The sequence below is a fragment of the Lagenorhynchus albirostris genome, chromosome 18 (assembly GCF_949774975.1).
Source record: "Lagenorhynchus albirostris chromosome 18, mLagAlb1.1, whole genome shotgun sequence".
Lineage (NCBI taxonomy): Eukaryota > Metazoa > Chordata > Mammalia > Artiodactyla > Delphinidae > Lagenorhynchus > Lagenorhynchus albirostris.
In genome coordinates, this window is record NC_083112.1 from 73,595,553 (window position 1) to 73,618,331 (window position 22,779).

Genomic DNA, 22,779 nt, shown 5'->3' on the forward strand with positions numbered 1-22,779 from the left:
GTGCTCGTACTCTCTTTACCATACTCTGTAAGTAGTGTGCTTTGGACTAGACCATCTTTCCTCTTGCTTTGTGTACATGTATATGCTTGGTGACCCAGGACACTCTGTCATAAACTAATGATGTTGGTCTAAGGGTCTGACAACCAGGTTTGAGTTCTGCCCCTGACATTTCAATGGCTGTGTGAACTGTACTAAACTACTCACACTTTCCAAGTTCTGTTTTCTCACAGTGATAAAAATTCCTCTGTCACCTGTCCTTTGAGACTGTAAAGTGACAGTCTCAAAGAGTGTGTGAGGCCATAACACTTCCCTCTAAGTGATCAAACACCCAGCCTGAGATTTCAGACTGTTAGGAACAAACGTGGGACTCTTAAAAACTATATAAATAAGTTTTCGCCAAGTAATCTTTTCATGTCTGTCTAATGCCTCTTGGCTATTTCTTAAAGTACTTTATTTTGCTTTAAATTTTGATGATAAATATTTAAAGGCTATTAAGAAAGAACTCATTCTCATGCTTGTACAAAGAAGTCTCCAGGACTTCAGTTATTTACAAGTCTAAGTGAACTTTGCAAAAGCTATAAATACAGGTGCTAGAGATATTAAGATGTATTTTATGAAACAGTGAAGGCAGTTTTACTCTGAGCAATTCCTAAATAATCCTTTTTTTCCAAGGAATCACTTTCATTTCTCATCTGCTCTTATTTTACATAGGAGGTTTTCAGTCTCTCCCCATTGCTTTAAGAACCAGTCATCTTGTCCGTTCATGAGTTATTTTGGGAATAAGGAACAGTGCTCACAGGGCAATCTCTGTCTAGCTTTAAATGAGATAAGCTGTCACTACTGCCTAGGTGACGCAGTTGAATATGAACAGAGTCTCAATCTACAATAGTCTAATCCTCCTAAACCCTGACAGATACGGGATAAATACCCCAATGACCATGACTCCATCAGACCCTCGAGCCAGAAGCTTCTCAGCACAAGCTGCAACTGAGCAGAAGTTGAGATTTTATTCCTTAAAGTATAAAGAATTTAAGCTGTATTCATATTAAATTGAACAAGGAGCTTTACTGATATACTCTAGGAGAGAGCCTTCAATATGGTCAGAAAAGGATTTTATGTTAAGTTAAAAAATAATAGAAATTCGGGGGACTTCCCTGGTGGTCCAGTGGTTAAGACTTCGTGCTCCCACTGCAGGGGGTGCGGGTTCAGTCCCTGGTCAGGGAACTAAAATCCCACAAGCTGCGTGGCACGGCTGGAAAAAAAAAAAAAAGAAAAAGAAAAAGAAAAAGAAATGATGCTTTTCATTACCAGACTAGTGAAATGATGTAGTGTTCCAGCTTGTCTCAGTGACAAGGCAACCCTGACATGTACGTTTTTCTCTAAAAGAATATTTATACTACATTGGAATGTTGCTGAAATGATCAATAATAATAAGCCTTTCCTTTGTGTAACAAGGAACAGAGAAAAGGCCCTGGCAAGGCTGGTGAGATGGTAAGTGGGGGATGATTATATGTGTAGAACCCTCCTCCCAGTCTGTCTCTTTTGAGACTTAGGGAGGATCTGCTAACAAGCTTGGGCAATTCCACCAACAAAAAAAATCCATAAACGCGTGTTTCTTGGTAAGGAAAGCCCAAGGACAAAAGAACTTTTATAACACTCCAAAAAGACAAAAAAGAGGGAAGATCTTATAATTAAGTTACGCAGCATTATTGAAACTTGGACGATCACTGGAATTTCATTTTGTGGACGGCATTTCAAATAAGTGACACTTTTGAGCCCATCTTCCCCGCCCGCCAGCTCTCAGGAGAGCACAGGCTGTCTCACACCAGCCCCCCACCTCGTCTCCCCACAAATAGACCCTCAGTTGTCCTTATTTGGTGCCAGCCATGGAGGCAAGCACTTTACATACATCACCCCATCTAAATGCACATCATCCCCAGCTGACAGATGAAGAGACTGAGGCAGACTGGGTAAGTTACTTGCCGAAGGACATTCAAGAACCCAGGTCTGCCTGACTTGGGACTCTCAGCTAACTACCATGTTCATCTGTCGCTCTAAGTGCTGTGTGTGTGTATCCTCCAAACACCGAAGATTCTGATGACCGTCGTAGGTTAAAAATAAAAATGTGTTTAAATGCTTGAATTCACCAATGGTATGCAAGGTATCCAACGTAAATCCCCACCTCAAAGTCAGATAAGTGACAGGCTGATGTTGTCACAGCCTTGAACTTGCTGATGTTTAGTGATGGAAATGTAGATTTTGCTACCTTTATCATATAAATAATTCATCAAGCAAAGCACATAATCACGTTACAGAGGCCACACATATATTCTAAAATAAATCTAGGGCTTCCCTGGTGGCGCAGTGGTTAAGAATCCACCTGCCACCGCAGGGGACACGGGTTCGAGCCCTGGTCTGGGAAGATCCCACATGCCGCGGAGCAACTAAGCCCGTGTGCCACAACTACGGAGCCTGTACTCTAGAGCCTGTGCACCACAACTACTGAAGACCGCGTGCCTAGAGCCCGTGCTCCACAACAAGAGAAGCCACCGCAATGAGAAGCCCATGCACTGCAACAAAGAGTAGCCTCCACTCACCACAACTAGAGAAAGCCCGCACGCAGCAATGAAGACCCAACACAGCCAAAAATGAATAAATTAAAAAAAAATAATTAAAAAAAAAGATATCTATATGTAAAAGTATATTTGAAACCTCCCATAACCATTTTGCTAGGGAAAGGGCTTACAGTACATTCAGTATATTTTAGTGCCACTTGCTACACTTACTCCCAGAAATAAGTAAATCAAAAACAGAAAAGAAAAACACAAACAAACAAAAAAAGGAAAACAAACACTCAACAAAAATACAGGAATGGAATCTGCTGTTCTTCTGTTTTGATTCTTTAAGAATAGTGTTTCCTTATATTTGTGTGCAAGCATTTTAATTTATTTTGCATTTTTGCTCAGAAGTGGAGTTGATGTCTGAAAAACAGCAAAGCTGACTGAGGAGTTTCCTAATTTTAATATGCTCTGATAAAATTTTTTTTAAAAATTGCTTTGGAGAATGAAACCAGTGAAGGGCCTAAGAAATGGTGACTCATTCAAATTCATTCAGTGTTTCTCAAGGAAGACTTTCCCAGGCAAGGAAAGCAAGGAGTGGCTTTTGGAAGGACCACTGTGAACACAGCAGGGTGTAGTTTCAGAGCAACGTTTAATCGAACAGGCATTAGAAATGATGACTTTTAGATTATTCCACAAATCCATGTCTTGGCTACAGATTTGAGGTAAAATAATGTAAAAAACCACACAAAGCTAAAGTGGGAGGTGCCTCGGGCATAAGGTGTTCTTTCCAACAGCTGGGCTGTGCCCATCGTTCACTTAAAAAGTATCCACACGGTGGCATTCATTTTCATCCATCTCTGACTCACATGATTTTGGTAGTGTGATGAAAACCTCTTTGTAGGTATTTTGCAAGGTTTTATGCTGAGGCTGGATGACCAAGCCATGGAACCTTCGTAAGGGCAGATACTGCAAAGGGCCTCCACACCAGAATTTCTGACTCATTCAGCTCCGGGTTATCACTTCTAACTAAAAAGAAACTGGAAACCAAGCACAGAAAGTGTCTACAAGAAAAGCTTTTGACACAATTATGTATGAAGGCTGAGAACACAGTTAGGAATGCTCGCCTTGTATTAACTGGTGTGTTTTTCTAAGACAGAGCTTCCCTTGACAATGGGCCACTTCAGAACAGATAGTTATTTTATAAACTTAAAAAAATTTTTAAAGACATGATCAAAACAACTGTAGGTTATATAAAATGTTTACTTTCTTTTTAAGGCAATGAAGAATCTGAATGTAATGACAAACAGACCAAATGGTTGTAACATCCCCACCTCTGGATCATTTAATATTAGGAGATTTTATTATGCAAATTAAACCCAAGTCTAATGACTGAAACAGGTCACCTGAAAAAGTCAATTCTCAACATTAAGAAAACCCATATATATCATTTTGCCACATGTCAAAGCACATAATCATCTAGGAGAAAAACTAATGAGGATGCATGTCATTTTGTCGTGTCATTTCCTAGGGGAATTTAGTGGATACTCCGTAGGTTTAAAAGTACACTCCCAATTTAAAAGTAATGTTGACTTCTAGAACTTAAAAGTGTGATGCCTGTATTTTAAACCTGGTAACACTACAAATCAAATTCAATGTCTTTAAAGAGTTTACAGCAGATCCTGTCCATTCAACTGGAGAAGAGCCACCCTGACGAGAGATCCCATACTGGATGTGTATGTCTAACCATAAAACGGTTTGGAACTAGAGACTTCCATCATTAGCCAGAATAACAACAACAGTAAAAGCAGTTTCTAGAGAAGAAATTCAAAATTTCTTTTTTGAATTTTGAATTCAAAATTCAAAATTCAAAGAAATGAAGTGACTTTCTCGTTAAGCTCACACAGCACGACTAGAACCCAGGTCTCTGGGCTCCTGGCCCAGCGCTCCTGGAATCAGTTCATCTAGGGAATGACCGAACAACATCAATTCCAAGTCAGTCCATTGGCAACTTGGACTGTTCCCCTCTGGGGTTATGAAGAACTGCCCCAAACTATCACTTCTCTTCTTCCCTCCTATGGAAAGAAACCAGGACACAATAACGATGCTGTTCATACTAATACTCTTGGTTATGAAGGTGCTTACTAGCTAGACAGGAAGATTTGGAGTTAAACACATGTCATATACTTTGTAGCAACTCAAAAATACCAACATTGTTAACTCTCTCAAAGTTGAAGTGGTGATTTGCAGTGTTACGGGCAGTGTTCCATCATGCCGCCTAGTGTAGTACTGTTTTAAGTGGAGTGTGACTGTGTGTATGTGTGAGTGATCACTGGCTGTGGAAAGCACTGACTCTGAAAAATCTCTTAATTGTCTGGGTGCCTTGTGATCCTCAAAGAAGCAATGGCAGGTCAGCATTAACTTTTTCCAACTCTTTTGAGAGTTGTACTTCTCATCCTTCATTTCCCTTTCAGGGAAAGCTGTCCATCCATTGGCTTTGCTGGAGGATGGGTGGGAAACGGGGCCTGCGTTTCCCAAAGTATCTGAAGTGTCTTCCTATGTCTGTGACGTGGCGCAAGTCTTTCAACTCTGTGCTCTGAGTCTCCCTGGGCTCCCGGCCACCCTCTGAGCCCTGGGCCCTTCCCCACCCAGCCTGTAACAACCACCCAACCAGCAGCATTCAAACTTGAAACCCTCATCTCTATTTTCAGAACAATTCTTGTATCCCGGGCTACCACGTGCTTTTCGGGTGTGGTGGCTTACCTCCCTGAAGAGCCAGTCGGCAGCTAGGGCTGCAGGTGCAGTTTTAGAGACGTATTTCACTCTGAGGAACATCTATCTTCAGGCACCCCCTCGTCCTTTTCCCCACCCTATTCAGGGGTCTTAACCTGCTTAATGAATTCAGTAGGGTGGGTCCCTATAAATGCTATGCTAAAAACATCCTGGTAAACAGTCCTACTTAAAAAGACTTTTTTTAAGACATGGTTGGACTTCCAAAAGCTTAAGGTTTCCATTTATTTTGTCTAATGACTATTTTATATTTTCAAAGATTTCCCTCTTACTTCATACACTTTACCACCCCATCTGCTTGTCCCAGCCCTCAAAATGCTTTTATTTTCATTTCATGATCATTGTGCTTTAAAATCTATAATGCACCACTTTCTCTTTTTGTTACTTATTCTCACTAAGCCACTCTATGTGTATCACGTTGGTTTAAAACTACGTTTTCAGCCTCTGTGGCGTTTCAGGTTCACAGCGAAGAACAAGGATTAGACGGCTATGACCACCTTTGTTTTAATTACTAATGAGTGTAATAAAAAACAGAAGAGAGTATATTGTTGAGTATTTAATAAGTAGTCAATGAATTATTGCTTTTGCACTCTCAAGAGCAGCTAGGAGGTAGAGAAAGCCAGAGTTTCAACCTGATCACCCAGAGATGGGAGAGCACACCCAGCAGACAGCAGCTCAGTACCTCTGACAACCTGGAGCTCATCATGACGAGTGAGTGCAGACTCCCACCAAAGAAACCAAGAAAAACCATTTCATTGCTCGCCTGATGTGAACAGCTATCCTGGTCACCCAGACGGCACTCAGACAGACCCTGGGCCTGGAACAACCCTAACTCTGTGCCAGGTGACCTGCACCCAGGAGGCACGTGTTTCATCAGATTTCACAGCCTCAGGAGTGAACAGTAGCTCAGATAGGACCCAAAGGATACACAGTATCTGTTCCTAAAACCATGTGTCAAATTATTGTATAGGTAGACAAAAAAGTAATTCATTGAACAAACCCAAGGTTTTTTCTTATTCTTCCAAACCTGGTTTTAATGGCGCCCATGTACTCGTGTGCGTTGCCTGTAACTCCCATTCTTGGAACCTACAAGCTCCATGAGGATCGGGTACCACTTTGCCACCTTGTTCACTGTTGAACCCCTAGCATTTATGCAGTTTCTGGCACAGAGTAAATACTAAATGAATGAGTGAATGGATGGATGTGTGGATGGATGTGTGGATGGATGTGTGGATGGATGTGTGGATGGATGTGTGGATGGATGGATGGATGGATGAAGAGAAAAGTCATTGCACAAGATTCACCTATCAAAATCTCACCAATGGCTCTTAAAAATGGTTTTGTCAGTAGAGATGCTGAATATATTCATATATATCCGCTTATTTCAATACTACAAAAACTCTAGGAGGCGTTTTCTCTTTGGGTATCTATGTTAATGAGGAGTACTAGTACAGGGGTCCCTCATTCAATTAGGGCTTCTTTAAAAAACTTTTCAGCAAAGATTCCCACCCAATTGTTTGCCACAGTAATAATTTTAAGGAAACAAAAATTGATACAAACCTATTTAGCTTATCCTAATTTCTATAACATAAATGAATAGAATTATACTTACATATAATGTAATAATCTCTGTTCTTCTGAAATTCTAGACCCCAGAGGTTAGGGCTGAATTCTTGGAACTTGATAGTGAATTTTACATCTTGGTCTGGTCTCGCACAGTTGAGGAGAGGCGTATTTTCCTTCTTAATAGTGCATCTGTCTGCTTGGTCTTTATCCACCATATAAACTTTATAATATTCATACTGGCCAACAGTTTTAGAGTCCACTTTGGGGCAAATAATATCCAATTTGTCTCCTATCTGTGGGTATAGAACCAGTCCTTGTCCAGGCAGAAATCTAAAAGCATAAAAAAAAAAGCGCCACTGAGTTGATAAAAAATTAACAGTATTAAATGATAATGACAATATGGCCAGAGAACATCAAGAATTCCAAACCACAATTTTATAGAGCCACACTTTTATTGACCAAACATATCTGAGTTCAGATCAGCATGGGATGAATGTATTTAGGAATTAAGCTTTAAAGAAAAAAAAATAAGAAAAAAAAGAAACCACATTCCTGACTTTACCCAGTAGGATCAAGGCAACCTACTGACATTTCTTTACCGCCCCCTCGCTTGTAATATTTCAGTGCTCCTTTGTGTAACTTCACAATGACTTTTCCTTGGTGGTGAGTCAGACCTTCCCATCTGCTCATTATTTTTTAACCACTGGCAGCCTCAGTTTATTGGGCACGCCACAGAAAGAGGGCAGCAATTCCAGGGAGCAGTGGATGCGACAAGACTTTGTTGTTCTGTTAGTTTCCATTTGCTGTTGATGCTAATTAACAGACAAGTTTCATCAAGAATGTTTCAAATTACTTATCATAATTAGTCAGTCACTGATCAAATAATGGGTTTTTTTATTACCCCAAACAAAAGAAACATCTTACAAACCCATAAAAAAACAACCAGAAATAATTAGCTGGAGTATTGATTCAGCTGCAAGATGAAAAGTCCTCGACTGGGGAAGACAGCAACTACTGTCCCTGTCCTTGCCCCACAAACCTTTTTTCCCCCCCTCCCTTGAGATGTATTTGCTCCAGTTAATTCTTAGAAGCAAATCTTTAGAACCCAAACCACTGACACACTATATCCCCTTGGTGCTCACAGACCACAGCGCCCTCCTCCCCTTTCTCTTTTCTCCCAGCCATGCTGCGGAAAGATCTTTCCTAATGGGGAGTTTCTCGGAGAAACTGAAACAAGAGCTTCGTAACGAACATCCTTCGACAAGTGCTAACACTAAAAACACACTTAGAAATCCCCTCTTGTTCCTTCCGAAGGAGCCAAGCCTGCAGGCTCATTAAAATATTGAAGCCGGAGAACAAAGCATCACGTCTGAGTCCTTCCAATCCAACCTCTTATTGAACCAGGGAGGCCCACCAGCCATGACGATGAATGGGTCATAATTCAGAGAGAGAGGAGAGAGAGGGAGGGAGGGAGGGAGGGAGGGAGGCAGAGAGAGAGAGAGACAGACAGACATGGTGAGAGAGAGAGACAGACACGGTGAGCGAGAGACAGACAGACAGACACGGGGTGGGGGAGGGAGAGAGAGAGAGACAGACTCGGTGAGAGAGAGACAGACAGACAGACATGGTGAGAGAGAGAGACAGACACGGTGAGAGAGAGACAGACGGACAGACACGGGGGGGGGGGAGAGAGAGAGAGAGAGAGAGGGAGAGACAGACTCGGTGAGAGAGAGACAGACACGGGGGTGGGGGGGGAGAGACAGAGAGAGAGAGAGAGAGAGAGGGAGGGAGGGAGAGAGAGAAAACCAGGATGACGGGCATCGCCAATTTCAAATTGATACTGAGGGAACAGATGATGATGAATGTTAATGAACGGTATTAATTTTTCTGAAAAGTGCATGAGGTTGATTATGAAGCATCATAGAACATAACAGAAATTACATTACAGATTTATATTAAAAACCAATACTCTTTATGGCAGGGAAAAAAAATACATGTTGAACACAGTGGCTTGTCACTCTTCCTTGGGAATGTGTTCTTTTACAATCCCAAAGGGAGGGCGGCCCCCTTTCTTTCTTATTTTTTTTTAAACTGAGCTTGCTAAAGCAAGGATATATGACATATATTAAAAAAAAAAAGTTGAAAAAGTGAATGAGAATCACCTAACAAAATCTTTCTGTGAAGTAGAACTCAAAATGACTATTTTTTATAATAATGACAAATTTCAGACCATCATGTGTGCACCCTTATAGGATTCTCTAGAACTGTTGACAAATGTAGATCACCACTTAGTAAGAGCCTCTCTGTGAACTTCTTGGCCATTTCTGCAGTTTTCTGGGGAGGCGCATGGGAAATTCAACTCCAGGGGACTGAAGGCCTCCAGGGTCTTCTCCCTGCCCCCCCGAAGGCCAGTGGTCTCCATCATCTTTGTGGTTGAAACACAGCTCTGGTTTCTGATGAACAGACTGAAGGACTGAATCTGAATGTCTGAGGCTTAAGTCTTTGCCCCACGCCCCCGTGCCTCAGTGATTCTGCTGGGCTTGGGAAGCAGGGGCAAAGTGCCTGGCAGTCGACGTAAGTTAGATATGGTTACAAGGCTCACCTTCCTGACACATCCTTCTCCTCATGTTTTATTCCTCGACCTTCTTAGGAAATCTTCACTGCACCCGAGAACCAGAGGCCAGCTCCTGTCTGGGGTTTCCCATCCCCGTTCCAAACATCTTCTCTCCGAAACCGGCTTCTGTACCAGCCGACACAGAGCAAGCCCCACGTTAGCTGTAGTGAAAGGTATTCCTGAATCACAACAGAAGTCTGCAGCCTGGACACCGGTACCTGCCTCTTCTCAGCTCTGATCTCCACACTGAGCGAGTTTCACCCTGGACCACCTCCTCCGGGAGCCCATCCAGGCTTCAGACATCAGGATCCTGAGCAGCCAGATGGGTCCATCCTCTTGTCCATCAGTTCATTCCTTTAAGAGAATGCATCAGACCTGCCCTCACCCTCAAGCTGTGTATCATCTTTGCACATCTTAGAATTCTCCCACATCACGCCTACGTCTGAAGCTGGGCTCACCAAGCTCTTCCTTCATTCAGAATGCTCCCAAGATCCCGTCTCCTTCACGAAGATTATTTTTTCCTGCTTAACCAAAGACTCACTGTTGATTTCCTCCCTGCCCATGTGAGAACCTCATGACTCTCTCTTCACTCACCAAATCCAAGTTCTAGTTTTCGCTGGGGCTGATGGGGTCAAGTCAAGAACAGAGGACACATGGGCTGGTTTGGCTACAAGGATCTCTGCACTTCAGTCTGTATTTTCAGAAGGTACTAATCACTCAAAAAGCTTTAACGGTCAGTGACAGGGGAGCAATGTATGCGGAGGGGTCAACGCATGGGATGGCTTTTCAAAATAAAAGAGAAAGAGAGGAATCTCAATTTCAATAAGCGTATTTGATACACTCATAAAAAGTGAATCCCGATAAAACCCACTATTCCTAATGCTTTGAAAAGCATTAGCTCACTTTTCAGAAGACACTGTGGCAAAAAGTTAGGCAAGGATTTGCTCCTTCACCGTGAAAAATGGTTTCAAGAGAACAAACGTATGGACACCAAGGGGGGAAAGCGGGGGCAGCAGGGGTGGGATGAATTGGGAGATTGGGGTTGACATATATACACTGATAGCTGTAAAATAGATAACTAAAAACAAAAAATTTTTTTTTGCTTCCTATTTAAATCCATAAAAAAGAACCCAATATTGGAGTGCTTTAGAGGTTTACTTTTTAAGCATATATAGGTATACAGATATACAAGCTGGTTAGCACACCAGTCTCTTTAATTGCTGACTTTACGGTTTCTCAGTAGACAAAGGCTGTGGTTGAGCTGAGAGCCCAAATGGTAAGTTTCTTACGTTATCACCAAGTACATCAAGCCCAGCAGTCTCTTTGCTCCCCTGGGGCCTTCACAGTTTTTTTTTTTAATTGAGATAGAGCTGATTTACAACACTATATTAGTTTTAGGTGTACAACATAATGATTCAAAAATTTTAAGGTTCTCCATTTAAATAATATAATAAATATTATATATAATAATCAATGATATTATATATAATATAATAATATTAATATCAATTGTTATATAATTAATTATACATATAATTGATTATATTATATATAATAGTTATTATAAAATATTGGCTATATGCCCTGTGCTGCACAATATATCCTTGCAGCTTATTTTATATGTAATAGTTTGTACCTCTTAATCCCCTGCCCTGATTTGCCCCTCCCCCCTCCCTCCCCCCACTGTAACCACTAGTTTGTTCTCTATATCCGTGAGCCCATTTCCTTTTCGTTACATTCACGAGTTTGCTTTGTTTTTTAGATTCCACATATAAGTGATCACACACAGCATTTGCCTCTGTCTGACTTATTTCACTAAGCATGATACCCTCCAGGTCCATCCATGTGCTTCACAACATGGGAGCAAACAGAGTAACGTGAGTGTAACAACTAAGGCACCTCCACACCAGATGCTCTGAGTGACAGAAAACTAGGATCTGGATCGCCAGGACTTTACAATCCAGCTTCCTGAGGGCAGGCAGGTCCCACGTGTGGCTGACTCAATACTGAATGCCCAAGGTCTGACATCTGGTAGATGCTTAAAATATGAAAGAACAAATGGCAGCTAAGATACACACAATAAATTTAAGTCAAATTTAGTGCCACGAACTATCGATATTTGCAGATCACAGGCACGGAAGGAATTCTGAAGACAGGATGAGCTAGGATGAGCTCGAGTTGGGATGGGGGTTGCTGAGAGCACAGCAGGATCACCTCCGGTATGATGGTGCTTCTGGACGGCAAGCAGCACTGTGGATGGAGTTTTGGACCCGTTCTCTCAGGATTTATGAATATTGGCAGTTTTCTGGAATCCCTTCCTAGTTGAAATGCAAGGCAATTCACCACCTCCAGAAGCACTAATAACAGAAGCACTGCTGCTTTTGAGCACTTATTCTTCGCTAAGCACTGATCAAAGCACCTTCCACCACTGTCTTCATTCAGTCCCTGTACATGTGCTTGACACGCAAACCAGATGAAGACACGCCAGGCCAAAGGTGAGATGCGACGGGAAAAGCCCCTTTGCCTGCACACTTCTCAGCTCTCGCTGCATCACGTTAAAGCATAAATCTGGTTTGGGGAAATGCAGCTTTTTCTAAATTGAGCTTTTCATAGACAAGCCATGAAGTTAAGGGAAATTAAGAGAAAGTCCATCCACATGCAGGCAACTGCCCAGGCTTCAGAGATCAGCATACTCAGCAGCTAGATGGATCCATCTTCTCGTCCATCACAAGGGCGGCCATCTGCTACCCCTGCCATGTCCTGGGAAGCCAAGGACCAAAGGGTGAGGAAGAAACTTACCACACATGGAACTTGTGTTTTAAATGTAATATTACAGATGGATCCAGACGATTCATGAGAATTGCAGAATGTACATGGAAAGGAAACGGGGTGAATTTTTTAATAATATCATTTTCGAATGGAAAGCAATGCGTCCTATAGGTTATAATCAAGCCAGTAACCACAGAGTTCTATTTTTGAAGCCAGGTCACTTACATTTGGATTTTGTTACCTCAGGATTGCTCAGAGACTTTAACAAGTCGGACCACATAGCACATCTATGCCCTGAATATTTGGTAATAGTCAACAAGACTTGTCTTATTATTGACTTTGGAAATGTTTTCCTTTTTTTTTTTTTTTAAAGAATAATTAGGGTGGTGACAAGTAGCTAATTTTAAATTACTACACTGACTCTGCCTAGTGAATATGAAATGCAGATTTCTTTTTGTATGATGAGATTATGTCCATTATCTGCTGGTTTTTAATTCAAAACAAAAAACAAAGGAGACTCACAGTGCCTCTTGTCTTATACAGGAGAGCGAACACAGGAGGCCAGATCCCTTTCTGGGCCACGTACTCAAAGTCTGAGCAAGCCACCCTGCTGTGCTCCTGGGACGGGGAAGTTGCATCTCCTCCCCATCAAGAGAGTCTGGGGTCAGGACTGCTTCCTGGGCATTGGTGCTGTGGTTTTGTGTCTCTCACTGGAGGGCTTCCCTGGGATGCCACAGCAGTGGGGTGTGCTGAGCAGAAAGAGGCAACTCCTATGGTTTTTCCCAGTGAATCATTCCCAAGCAAGACAATAAGACGTGATGACTCTGAACTAAATCCAGAGACAGTATAACATGGAATAAAATGGAAACTCTGAGTAGGGTTTCCAAAGTTTCCCTGCCCAAAATGAAGTGATTGTTTTTTTGGCCACACCATGTGGCAGGCAGGATCTTAGTTCCCCCACCAGGGATCGAACCTGCGCCCCCTGCAGTGGAAGCTCGGAGTCCTAACCACTGGACCGCCAGGGAAGTCCCTGAAATGAAATGATTTGATATTAGAATCTGTTTTTACCTTCCAATTACCTATCAACCTGAATCCAAGTTCTTAAAGGTTATTCACCAAACTAGATTCTAATACTTCCATAGGGAATCAATCTAATAACACACATTAGACTTTAATCTTTAATAATCTAAATTGGATCTCTAATAATCTCAATTAGACATTTATACTTCATAGTCATCATTGTAGGAACTTCTAAAATAATACAGCCATATGTGACACAACATTCTTTTTTTTAAAAATCTACTTTGTTGGAGTTGATTTACCATGTGTTCATTTCTGCTGTACAGCAAAGTGATCCAGTTATACATACATATACATTCTTTTTCAGATTCTTTTCCATTTTAGTTTATCACAGGATATTGACTAGAGTTCCCTGGCGACACAATATTCTTTAATGTTTTAACCCACTCTAGGAACGCATGCTCGTTGAAAAAACTAGCATAATATGCATTTAAAGCCAAAACCTGCCACTTAAGAGTTCAGGGGTCACGACACACAACTGTCTCTGACTGATCGTAACATCACATGTTTTGATCTCAAGTCTGGACCCTTCTGTCGACCAGCATCGCATCCCCAGGTGTCACAGGGTAAATCATCAGATGAGGGCAGTGGTTGCTTGATTGACTCCTGAACCTGGCCCGATGGAACAGCAAGATCCACGGGAGCAAGGAGCTGAGATGCTCAGGGCCCGCTGGGTAGTGGAGCCACAGCTGCTCTCCCCAGCCCCCCACGGATGCCCCGTTTTCCTTGCTTCTCTTTTTTCCCCTTCCCGCGGCTGCATCTGCAGCTGACCATAACACGTGCACCTCAGGACAAATGTGCAACGACTTCTTACACTTGTCTTCAAGGTTGCCAAAAATAAGTAGGTGACCCTAGAAGAACAGCCAAAGCACTATGGTCCCTTGATGCTGAAAGAGTCTGGGAAAGGAGATTTGAAGTAAGAAGTCCTCGTTCTCCTGAGGGAAATACTACGTGGAGGCATATAATTGAAGGATATGCCAAACTACCACATAAACAGGGCAAATCAATACATTGTAGCCAAATGCAAAGCTATCAAAGTGGCACAGAAGGAAAGATCAGAATGAAAGGATGTAGACAGGAATGGCCACTGCCTCTGTCCAAACAAATGACCGGGTCACGTAAACCCCCTGCAGACAGCCATGATCACAGTGCTTCTCATTTAAAGAGTGTCAGCTCAGACCCAGAGCCATTTCTGTGTACTGTCGTACACGTACAACTGTAATATCTATTTAAATACCTAATCTTTCTGCACACTTATGGCCGCTATCATCCGCCTGAGAAACAGGACCATCTTACTCACGTAACAGGACCAATGCGAATCCTGCCAATGTGCAAACTGGGGGGAAAGAGACCTACAGGTGATACTCTTCTCCCTCTGAAGCAAACTGCTAAGCAAAAGAAGACTCATTGTCTGAGTGAACAGACTTTACTTTTCCATGGAGAACTGATTTTTCCTTTCGTTTCAAAACTACATCATTAGAGTACATGATTATTTTAAGTAAATGGCTAAGTTCAGTTGAAAATATACACACATACACAGTAGGTGGTGTGTTCTTCTGCTCATTTTGCTGGCAATACAGACACAGATTTGGTCAAACACGGGGCCTTCATCTGCGGCTGCTTTGGGCTACTGGATGGTGGACTTGGGGTAATTTTTAGCTTTCTGTATTTTTCATAATTTTCTGCAATAAATGTCAAATGCTTTTGCGATCAGATTGGAACATTACGTTTCAATGTACAGTTTCAAGGAACAAACCATCATGTTCTTGAGCAATCTTTCCTCACTCTGGTTTAAAACAGAATATTCAAGGCCTGTAGACTTTTTTTAAACTGTTTTGTGATGTATTTTCTGAGAATGCAACTAAATAAAATTATTCTTCTCTGAATTGTGGTCTATTTAACAAATCAATTCTTGAGTCTACAAAAGCTGCAGTAACACACAACCAGTTTATTCAAATAGATGAAAAATATGGGGTACAGTTTATGCTTAATCATTCAACTGCACAGATCTGGGAGTTGGCTAACATTTCAGGGACCCTGAATCCCAGCTTTAGGAACAAGTTTATTACCCTAGCAGTTGGCACACCCCAAATCATACCACAGAATAGGTTTATTCTCAAACCAGAGTTCTGTATTGAGTACACTTCGAGTTTACTACATTTTGGAAAACATGCACTTTTCCCAGAAAATGCTTTTAGTTTTAATTAAATGTCAAAGGCTGCGGAGGAAGAGCAGTCAGTTTGTAAACCGGTTCGTCTGAAATTGTGAATGAGGACAAGGCACTGCTGCTTTGCTGTCACTGAGGCTCATCTTCCCAGGTCCTTCCTGACAAAAGATGCTCGCTGCTAGGAATGAGCCCAAAGCCTTGACCCCATAACCTCCCCATGCACTTGAGGCCTTCCAGCTCTATGTGGAGCTAACACAGCATTAACACAGAAGCCCGACATTCCTTTCAGAAATGCTCTGTACACTTGGGAACATAAATCCCCCAGAAAAAAAAAATGACTTAAATTCACGAGTATGTGAATTTGATGGCATATTTCGTCCACAGGCAGGATATCTGGGCTCGCCTCACTTCCGTTTTATGTTAGATTGCTGCTATGGCTTAATAAGATCAACTCCAAATGCCCCAAACAGAGGAGTTTGTCATAAATGAATAAAACTGGGGCCCAAGAAAGACTCAGGTAATATCGACCATAAGAAATACTGGGGGAAACAATTTTTCTGTTTTTGTGGATAGCACTTTACTGCCCCCTTTTGCACTTTCATATCAGAACAAGTTTCTGCCCAAACTTATTCTGAAACCAGAGAGATAGTGGGGTGTCGCTATAGGGTGTCAGGCTGATACAGAATTAGGTTACCAGACACCACGCTTGGAGGAACAAGTAATTACCTTAAAACTTCAAGTAAATGCACCACTATCTTCTCAGTGGCTTTAAAGCTCCAAGAAATAAGGTAGTAATTGGAGGCTTTAATTGGCATTTTCTGCTGTATGGGTGTTGGGACAATTGTCCGTTTTCACAGGTGCCCCTTCTTTCACACTTTTCTAAAAACAAATATCATCCGCAACATGAAACTGATGTATTCAAGGAAAAGAAGAGGTGCCTAAAAGCAGGCTCTACAATTTAGACCATTACCGGGTTCCAAATCTGAGAGCTGAGAATGGGGGGCAGGGTGCATTTCAGACTTCACACCAAGGACAAGCAGCATCTTTTCAAGGCAAGGAAAGATGAGAAGCACTGAAATTCACAGGTGTGGTGAGCCTCTAGGTCCCTGAGCCGGTTTTGCAACTCTTCCCGGGGAGGTGGCCTCTTCATCTATGTAGACACTTGAAAGAACCGTAAAGTGCAGAATGAAGCAAAGTTTTATTTATAAAATTCTGATCTTCGGGGACAGTGCTCAGGGGCCCCACTCTTGGCCCAACGACCTCCACCTGCACTGGGCAGTCTGTGTGCGCTGTGCTGTATCCTTCTATTTCAACTTAATCCATTTCCCTCTGTCATTCTACAATTACCATACAAGTCAAAATAATATCAAATTTCACAGCCTAAGATGCTGCACAATGGAATGGAAGCTGACTCCTTGTGATGTTAATCTTGTTTGTTATTTGCGATATAATGCTCAAAACGTAAATTTCATTTTCCAATGCTCAAAGATAAATAAGATGCTCACCCGTTTAAATTTTCGTTCAGAAAAATAACACAAGTATGTATTTAATTTTTTATCCGTACCATAATTTCCACTGTAACAAAACCCTCCAATTCACAGGATTGCCTGTAACGAGCTGACGCTGGAATAGATATCTTCATTCTAAGTCAGACTTTAAGCATGTGATGGGCAGAGATCATGGTTTTCTTTTCCCAGGTTCACAGAGACTAGTTAATCTCTGGCATGGAATTAAAAACAAAAATCAAGCGCCTAACTCAAAACAAACAAACAAAAAAAAATCAAGGTCTTTATTTATGAAAGTGATCCAAACATCTCCTCCCTCAAAACTTTGCAAAAAAAAAAAATCATGCCATGAATGTCCTAGCTAGCTGAGGCAAAAGTCGGCGGTGGGCGGGGGGGGGTTGGGGGGGGCGGTGCTGGAAAAGGAGGTCTGGGATGCCGAGATATGCAGTGGGAAAGCGGCTGGGGAGTGAATCCCGGAGGCCAACCTTTGTCATGCTGGCCTGACCATGCACCCCCATCATCCAAACGGGGATTTCATAACCCTCGGAGGCAAGAGATGGTGCAAGCTTCTTTCTCAAGTGTAATTTGTTTGCACCTGTACTGTCTTGTTCCAAACCATGCTCTTAGCAAGAGTCTACAAAGGAAGCTGGAACTCTCATTATTCATAGGTGAGGCCCCAGAAAGAAAACTGGCTTTCCTATAGAAATAGCTGGTTCTCTGCTCTTTTAGACCTAAGTGTGGACATCCTTGTGCTTATCTACTTGAGTGGGAGCGCTGCAGGGAAGCAAAGCACGTGGACATCATACAGAAAGAAGCGGACTGGCATTTTAAGAACCTGAAGGGATGGACTTCAGATCTTAGCGTGGTATTACAATCGAGCGCTCAGGAGCATCTTTTCCATCAACCCTGCTCATCCCTTTCATTTCCATCAACACTTTTTTTTTCCTCTTAACTTCAAAGAATCTTGCCTATTTAGAGGGACCATTCACCCATGTTTTATGGGTGAATGACACCTCTCCTTTTGGTGGGGAAAACAGCCCTGAAAGAAAGTACACACCAAGGGGATGTGATGCTCGCTCTCCAGGCTGGAGTGTGACCCCAGGACTGAGCCTGTCGTGTTCCCCGCTGGACCTCGGGAATCCCACACGCCCGGGAACGGGTGTTTGTGTAATCATAAAAGGAGCACGTTCGTAAGTAAGGTTTAAAAAAGAGACAAGACTCTAGTTCTCTCTTGGTATAAGCAGAGATCCCCCTTGCCAGGCAAGCATAATCTACCAACACAGTTTATACGGCTGTGCACTAGCCCTTCACAGCGACCTACACGGCCGCCTCCTGGACACTTCCTTCTTCATGGCTCCAGAGAGGGTCAGGGACGGGTCTGCTGTGGGCGGGTGACAGCAGCCGTTCCCCTGGGCCTCTCAAGTCAGGTCTGTGCTGCGAACGTCAAAAAGGAGGAAACCCCGGACTGGGAGACTGACTCCTACACAGATCGTCCCCAAACTGCATAAAGCAGGGAAAAAAAAAATTGTGAATGGGGTCTTCCCTGGTGGCGCAGTGGTTGAGAGTCCACCTGCCGATGCAGGGGACACGGGTTTGTGCCCCGGTCCGGGAAGATCCCACATGCCGCGGAGCGGCTGGGCCCGTGAGCCATGGCCGCTGGGCCTGCGCGTCCGGAGCCTGTGCTCCGCAACGGGAGAGGCCACAACAGTGAGAGGCCCGCGTACTGGGCGGGGGGGGGGGGGGGGGGGGGGGAGGGGATGTGAATGGTGCACCACTGTAACTTTGGGGACAATACATTTCCTGCTCAGTCGCCACAAGCAGCCTGGAATGAGCTTGACCAAACAACAAACACAACGTTAAACACCCTGAGTTATTCAGGCTGCTACTGAACTCAGGGACGGGAACTGGACCATGAAGAGGTGAGAGGACGCCCGAGGCCCTGAGCTCTGAAAGGAAGGAGGACCTGGTGGTGTGAGACCCCTGAGGGCTGCAGGTGAGCAGACCCTAAGCCCTGGGGAGATGCAACCACAGGCTGCTCAGGAATCAAGAGCGCCCCAGGCCCACCGATCCTCTGGCCCTGCTTCCCGAAACAAGCTGCTCCGAACTCGCAGAACATCAAAAGCCAGATGGGCTACACTGAGTGAATCCACAGGCAGGGAGCCAGGAGCCCAGTTTGCTGTAGAAATAGGCCTGGACTTGATTTGAGTCTTCTCAGCTCTGACAAGCCGGGAGCCGGCACAGGTCCCCAAATCCAAAATGAAATGGCATTTAATTGTGACCGGACTCTAAAAAAGATGTCATGCTATCTCCTTAGCTTGACACACGCGTGGCATCGAACCTCATGGCACTCTCCTCTGAAACCTGGCCTTGTCTTCTCCCAGCAAAGAAACAATAGGATGTTTCCATTTTATAAAGGAGTCAAAGGAATAGCATGCAATAAATGCATTAATACGATAGACTTTCATAACTATCTAGTTTCCACCGGGTAGAACCTCGTTATCAAAGATTCAAAGGATCCATTTAGAATCGCATGCCCATCATAGGAAAGATTATAAATCAAGGTGGACAAGGGAAGAATTATACGCAAAACCTTCTTTTAATCCACCTCATATGGACTGCTTTGAGCAAACACATGCTTCATTTAATTATGTGATTTCTAATCTCTCTATGCAACAGCCTAAGAAAGAGAACTGGAGAATTACGAGGAAAGATCCCGGAAACAGCATACTCAGGTTCAAATACAGATGGTACCCACTTATTAGTTATATGACTTTGGGCAAGATAATGAACCAGTCTCTGCCTTGGTTTCCCCATTGGGGATCATGAAAGTATCTCCCTCAGATGGTTATTATGAAGGTTTAATGAGTCAGTATTTGTGGAGCAGCTGGAACAGCCACTGGTCCCTAGTACGTGCTCTATACCACCATTGTTAAATGAAACAAACTGTGTCCACCGGGTGAGGAGGTTTCTTAATAAGAAACAGCATGTAACATTAATGCAAAAAGGCTACACTGCTCATGCCTATGGGTTGCCTTTGTGTATTCATTGAACAACCCAATCCCTTACTGTACCCTGCACATAAAGGGGATTCAGCCCAGGCCCTCCCCCATCCACGGTGGAGAAGCTGAATGAATTCAGGGTTACAAACGTTACAACAAAGCGTCAGGGTAGGAAGCAGAGGAGAGAGCATCTAACTTGGCAGCTGAAGGGAAATAAAAAGGCGCCTCTTGCAGCAGAGAGGCCTGCAAGAATGAGTGGAAGTCTGGCAGCTAAGCAAGGTACCATATAACATCAGGGGCTTGAAAAGGTGCAGGCGCCATGGCATAATCTTTACTAGCATTTTACTTATTCTGCATTTGTATGTAGAAGGCAAACTGAGCCAGAGACAGGCACACAGTAGATGCTCAATTAACTTTCAACAGCAAGAGTTGACGTTTATTGGTTCGTTGTGCTAAGTCCAGAGCTAAGGTCTTTAAATCCTGACCACAGTTTTATTGCTTTTCTTCAGTCCTGTTAGATTACTGTCCCCATTTTAGAGATGGGACAAGTGAGAGACACGGAGGATTCTGCTCCCAAAGTTACACAGCTAAAAAAATGACAAACCTGGGAGTAGACTCATACAGCCAGATTCCACGGCAGTCCTCTTCACTAAACTAAAATAGCACTGGCCCGGCTCGCTTTGCTCAACTGAACTGCCTGACCTTTCCCATTATCAGCACAGGCCTTCTGAAAACCAAAAGGTACTGCTAATTCTCATGAGGATAAGGCGGCTGAAATCGCTGGGGTAGCTCTCCCACAGGGTCTATTTGTTCATTTGTGGGAATCTGTCTTTGAGCTCTGCTCAGACGTAGGAAATAATGTAGATTACAGAAGTACAGTGTAGATACTCGCCTCTCTTACCTGAAATGAGTTTCTTTGACTTGCTTACTGTGGTTTTTGTTTCGGAGCTCTCCCTGGACCGCTGTCTCTCCTGCCTCAGTTTCCCCTCCCCCGGGAGGAACTCCATCCCCTTCCCTCCTCTGTTCTCACGGCCACACTTGCCATGCACCACGGCACAGAACGTGTTTCTTGCACCAGGGAGTCCCCCTACTCCCTTAGGATTGAAGTCTCTTGAGGGTAGAGACTGCTCTTCACTGTATTCTCAGAGCTTCGTGTAACAGACCTCACAGTTCATAAATGCTTGTCCAACAAATCAACGAATTATCTACCGTCAACAATCAACCAAGCAAGAACGGAGGCCGAGAGTAGGGAGGCAAGGGCCACGGATTTCTTCAGGGATCCACAACAGCCTTTAAGAGGATGATCATCTAATCTTGAGCTGTTACCCAAAAAAAGTTGTTACCCCAACGAATTCCATCCAGGGCAACAGTTCTCAAGGTGTGGTCTCAGAGCAGCATCAGCTGAGAGCCTGTTAGAAATGTGAATTTCAAGTCCCACCCAGACCTCAGGAATCTGGATCTCTGGGGGCGGGTGGCAAGCCTGTTTTAACAAGTGATTCTGATGCCCTAAAGTTCTAGAGCCGCGGGGCTGGAGGTAGATCTCCAGTAGCAGGTGATTTGTTAATGGGAGCGGCCAGAAACAGACATCTGGGCTGTGTCTGCTCTTCCGACTAATACTCACTGGATGTCAGTGCTCGCTGGCAGAGACTGATGACATGAAAGCATTCTGGTGCCTGCCTCTTAGGGATAGGCAGAGTGGCGAAGGGGATTAAGACTTGCATATGAATCATGACAGCGCCATGTACTATGTTCCTCCAGTGCCCTCGGTATTTAACTAAAGTGCTGTGGGATTACAGAGAAAAGATTTAAAGAAGTTATGTTTGATCTACACCATAAAGAGAGAGCAGTCATTTCAGGGAAATCGTGAACTTTAAGGACAGTCCATTCTCATGAAGATCCATTTTCCCATAGACGAAGGGGGATGCAGGGCTTAGGAGAGTCTGTTTTTATCTAAAATGTACCCCAAGTATAGTTCTGGTAAGCTAAGTGAAAACTGGCATTTTCTAACTTCTTCTGCAGGTAGATGCATTCTGAGCGGGACTTGAACGTAACTGGCTCAGCCCCACTCACTCATCAGACAGTTCTCATTCAGGACAAACGTTTCAGACCACAGTGAGCCACCTTAACAGGGGGAAAAAGCAAGGACCGAGTTCAGAAGCATTTCAGCAGGTGGTGGTGTCACGCTGGACCTCGGGTTCCTCAGCTGGAACACGAGAGGCTGCAGAGAGGCTGGAAGGTGGCATTTCAGACACTGGCTCCGCAGGTCAGAGCTTCTGATGTGCACAGGGATATGTGGGTAGCACTCATCACTACTCTGGCGGGATACGGGAGTCATCAGTATGTGAAAAGCACAGAGTAACACCTCAGAGGCAAGAGAGGGTTAACCAGCAAGTACTGGTAGAAGGATCCAAGGACTGTAATTAAAACTGGAGGCAACCAAACGTGAATTGAGAAAATGAACTGGATTGTTTAAGAGTTCCATATAGAAAACATGAAGAAAATGAAGTTTTCAAAGCACAGTTCATGCGTAGCCTTCTGAATGCTTGCCCACCACTGAGTAGTTAGAACGTTTACCTACCCATGCTCTCGAGAATGGAAACAGCAAACTATTAACACTTCACTACTGCCAATTTTTTCTTCATATTTTGTTTGGAGGATTACTAAGAGCAGAAACAACTTGTTTCCCTTCAATGGAGCTGTCTCCTACTATGGTTTTTCATTTGAAAACAGC

At 43.4% G+C, this 22,779-nt stretch overlaps 1 protein-coding gene across 1 annotated transcript in view; it reads right to left on the minus strand.

Moving 5' to 3' along the window:
• Positions 1–22,779, minus strand: part of EFNB2 (ephrin B2) — a 45,929-nt gene that overhangs the window by 15,678 nt on the left and 7,472 nt on the right. Inside the window, exon 2 of the mRNA XM_060128946.1 lies at positions 6,961–7,244. Coding sequence (XP_059984929.1) covers positions 6,961–7,244 — 284 coding nt within the window. The remainder of the gene's footprint in view (positions 1–6,960; positions 7,245–22,779) is intronic.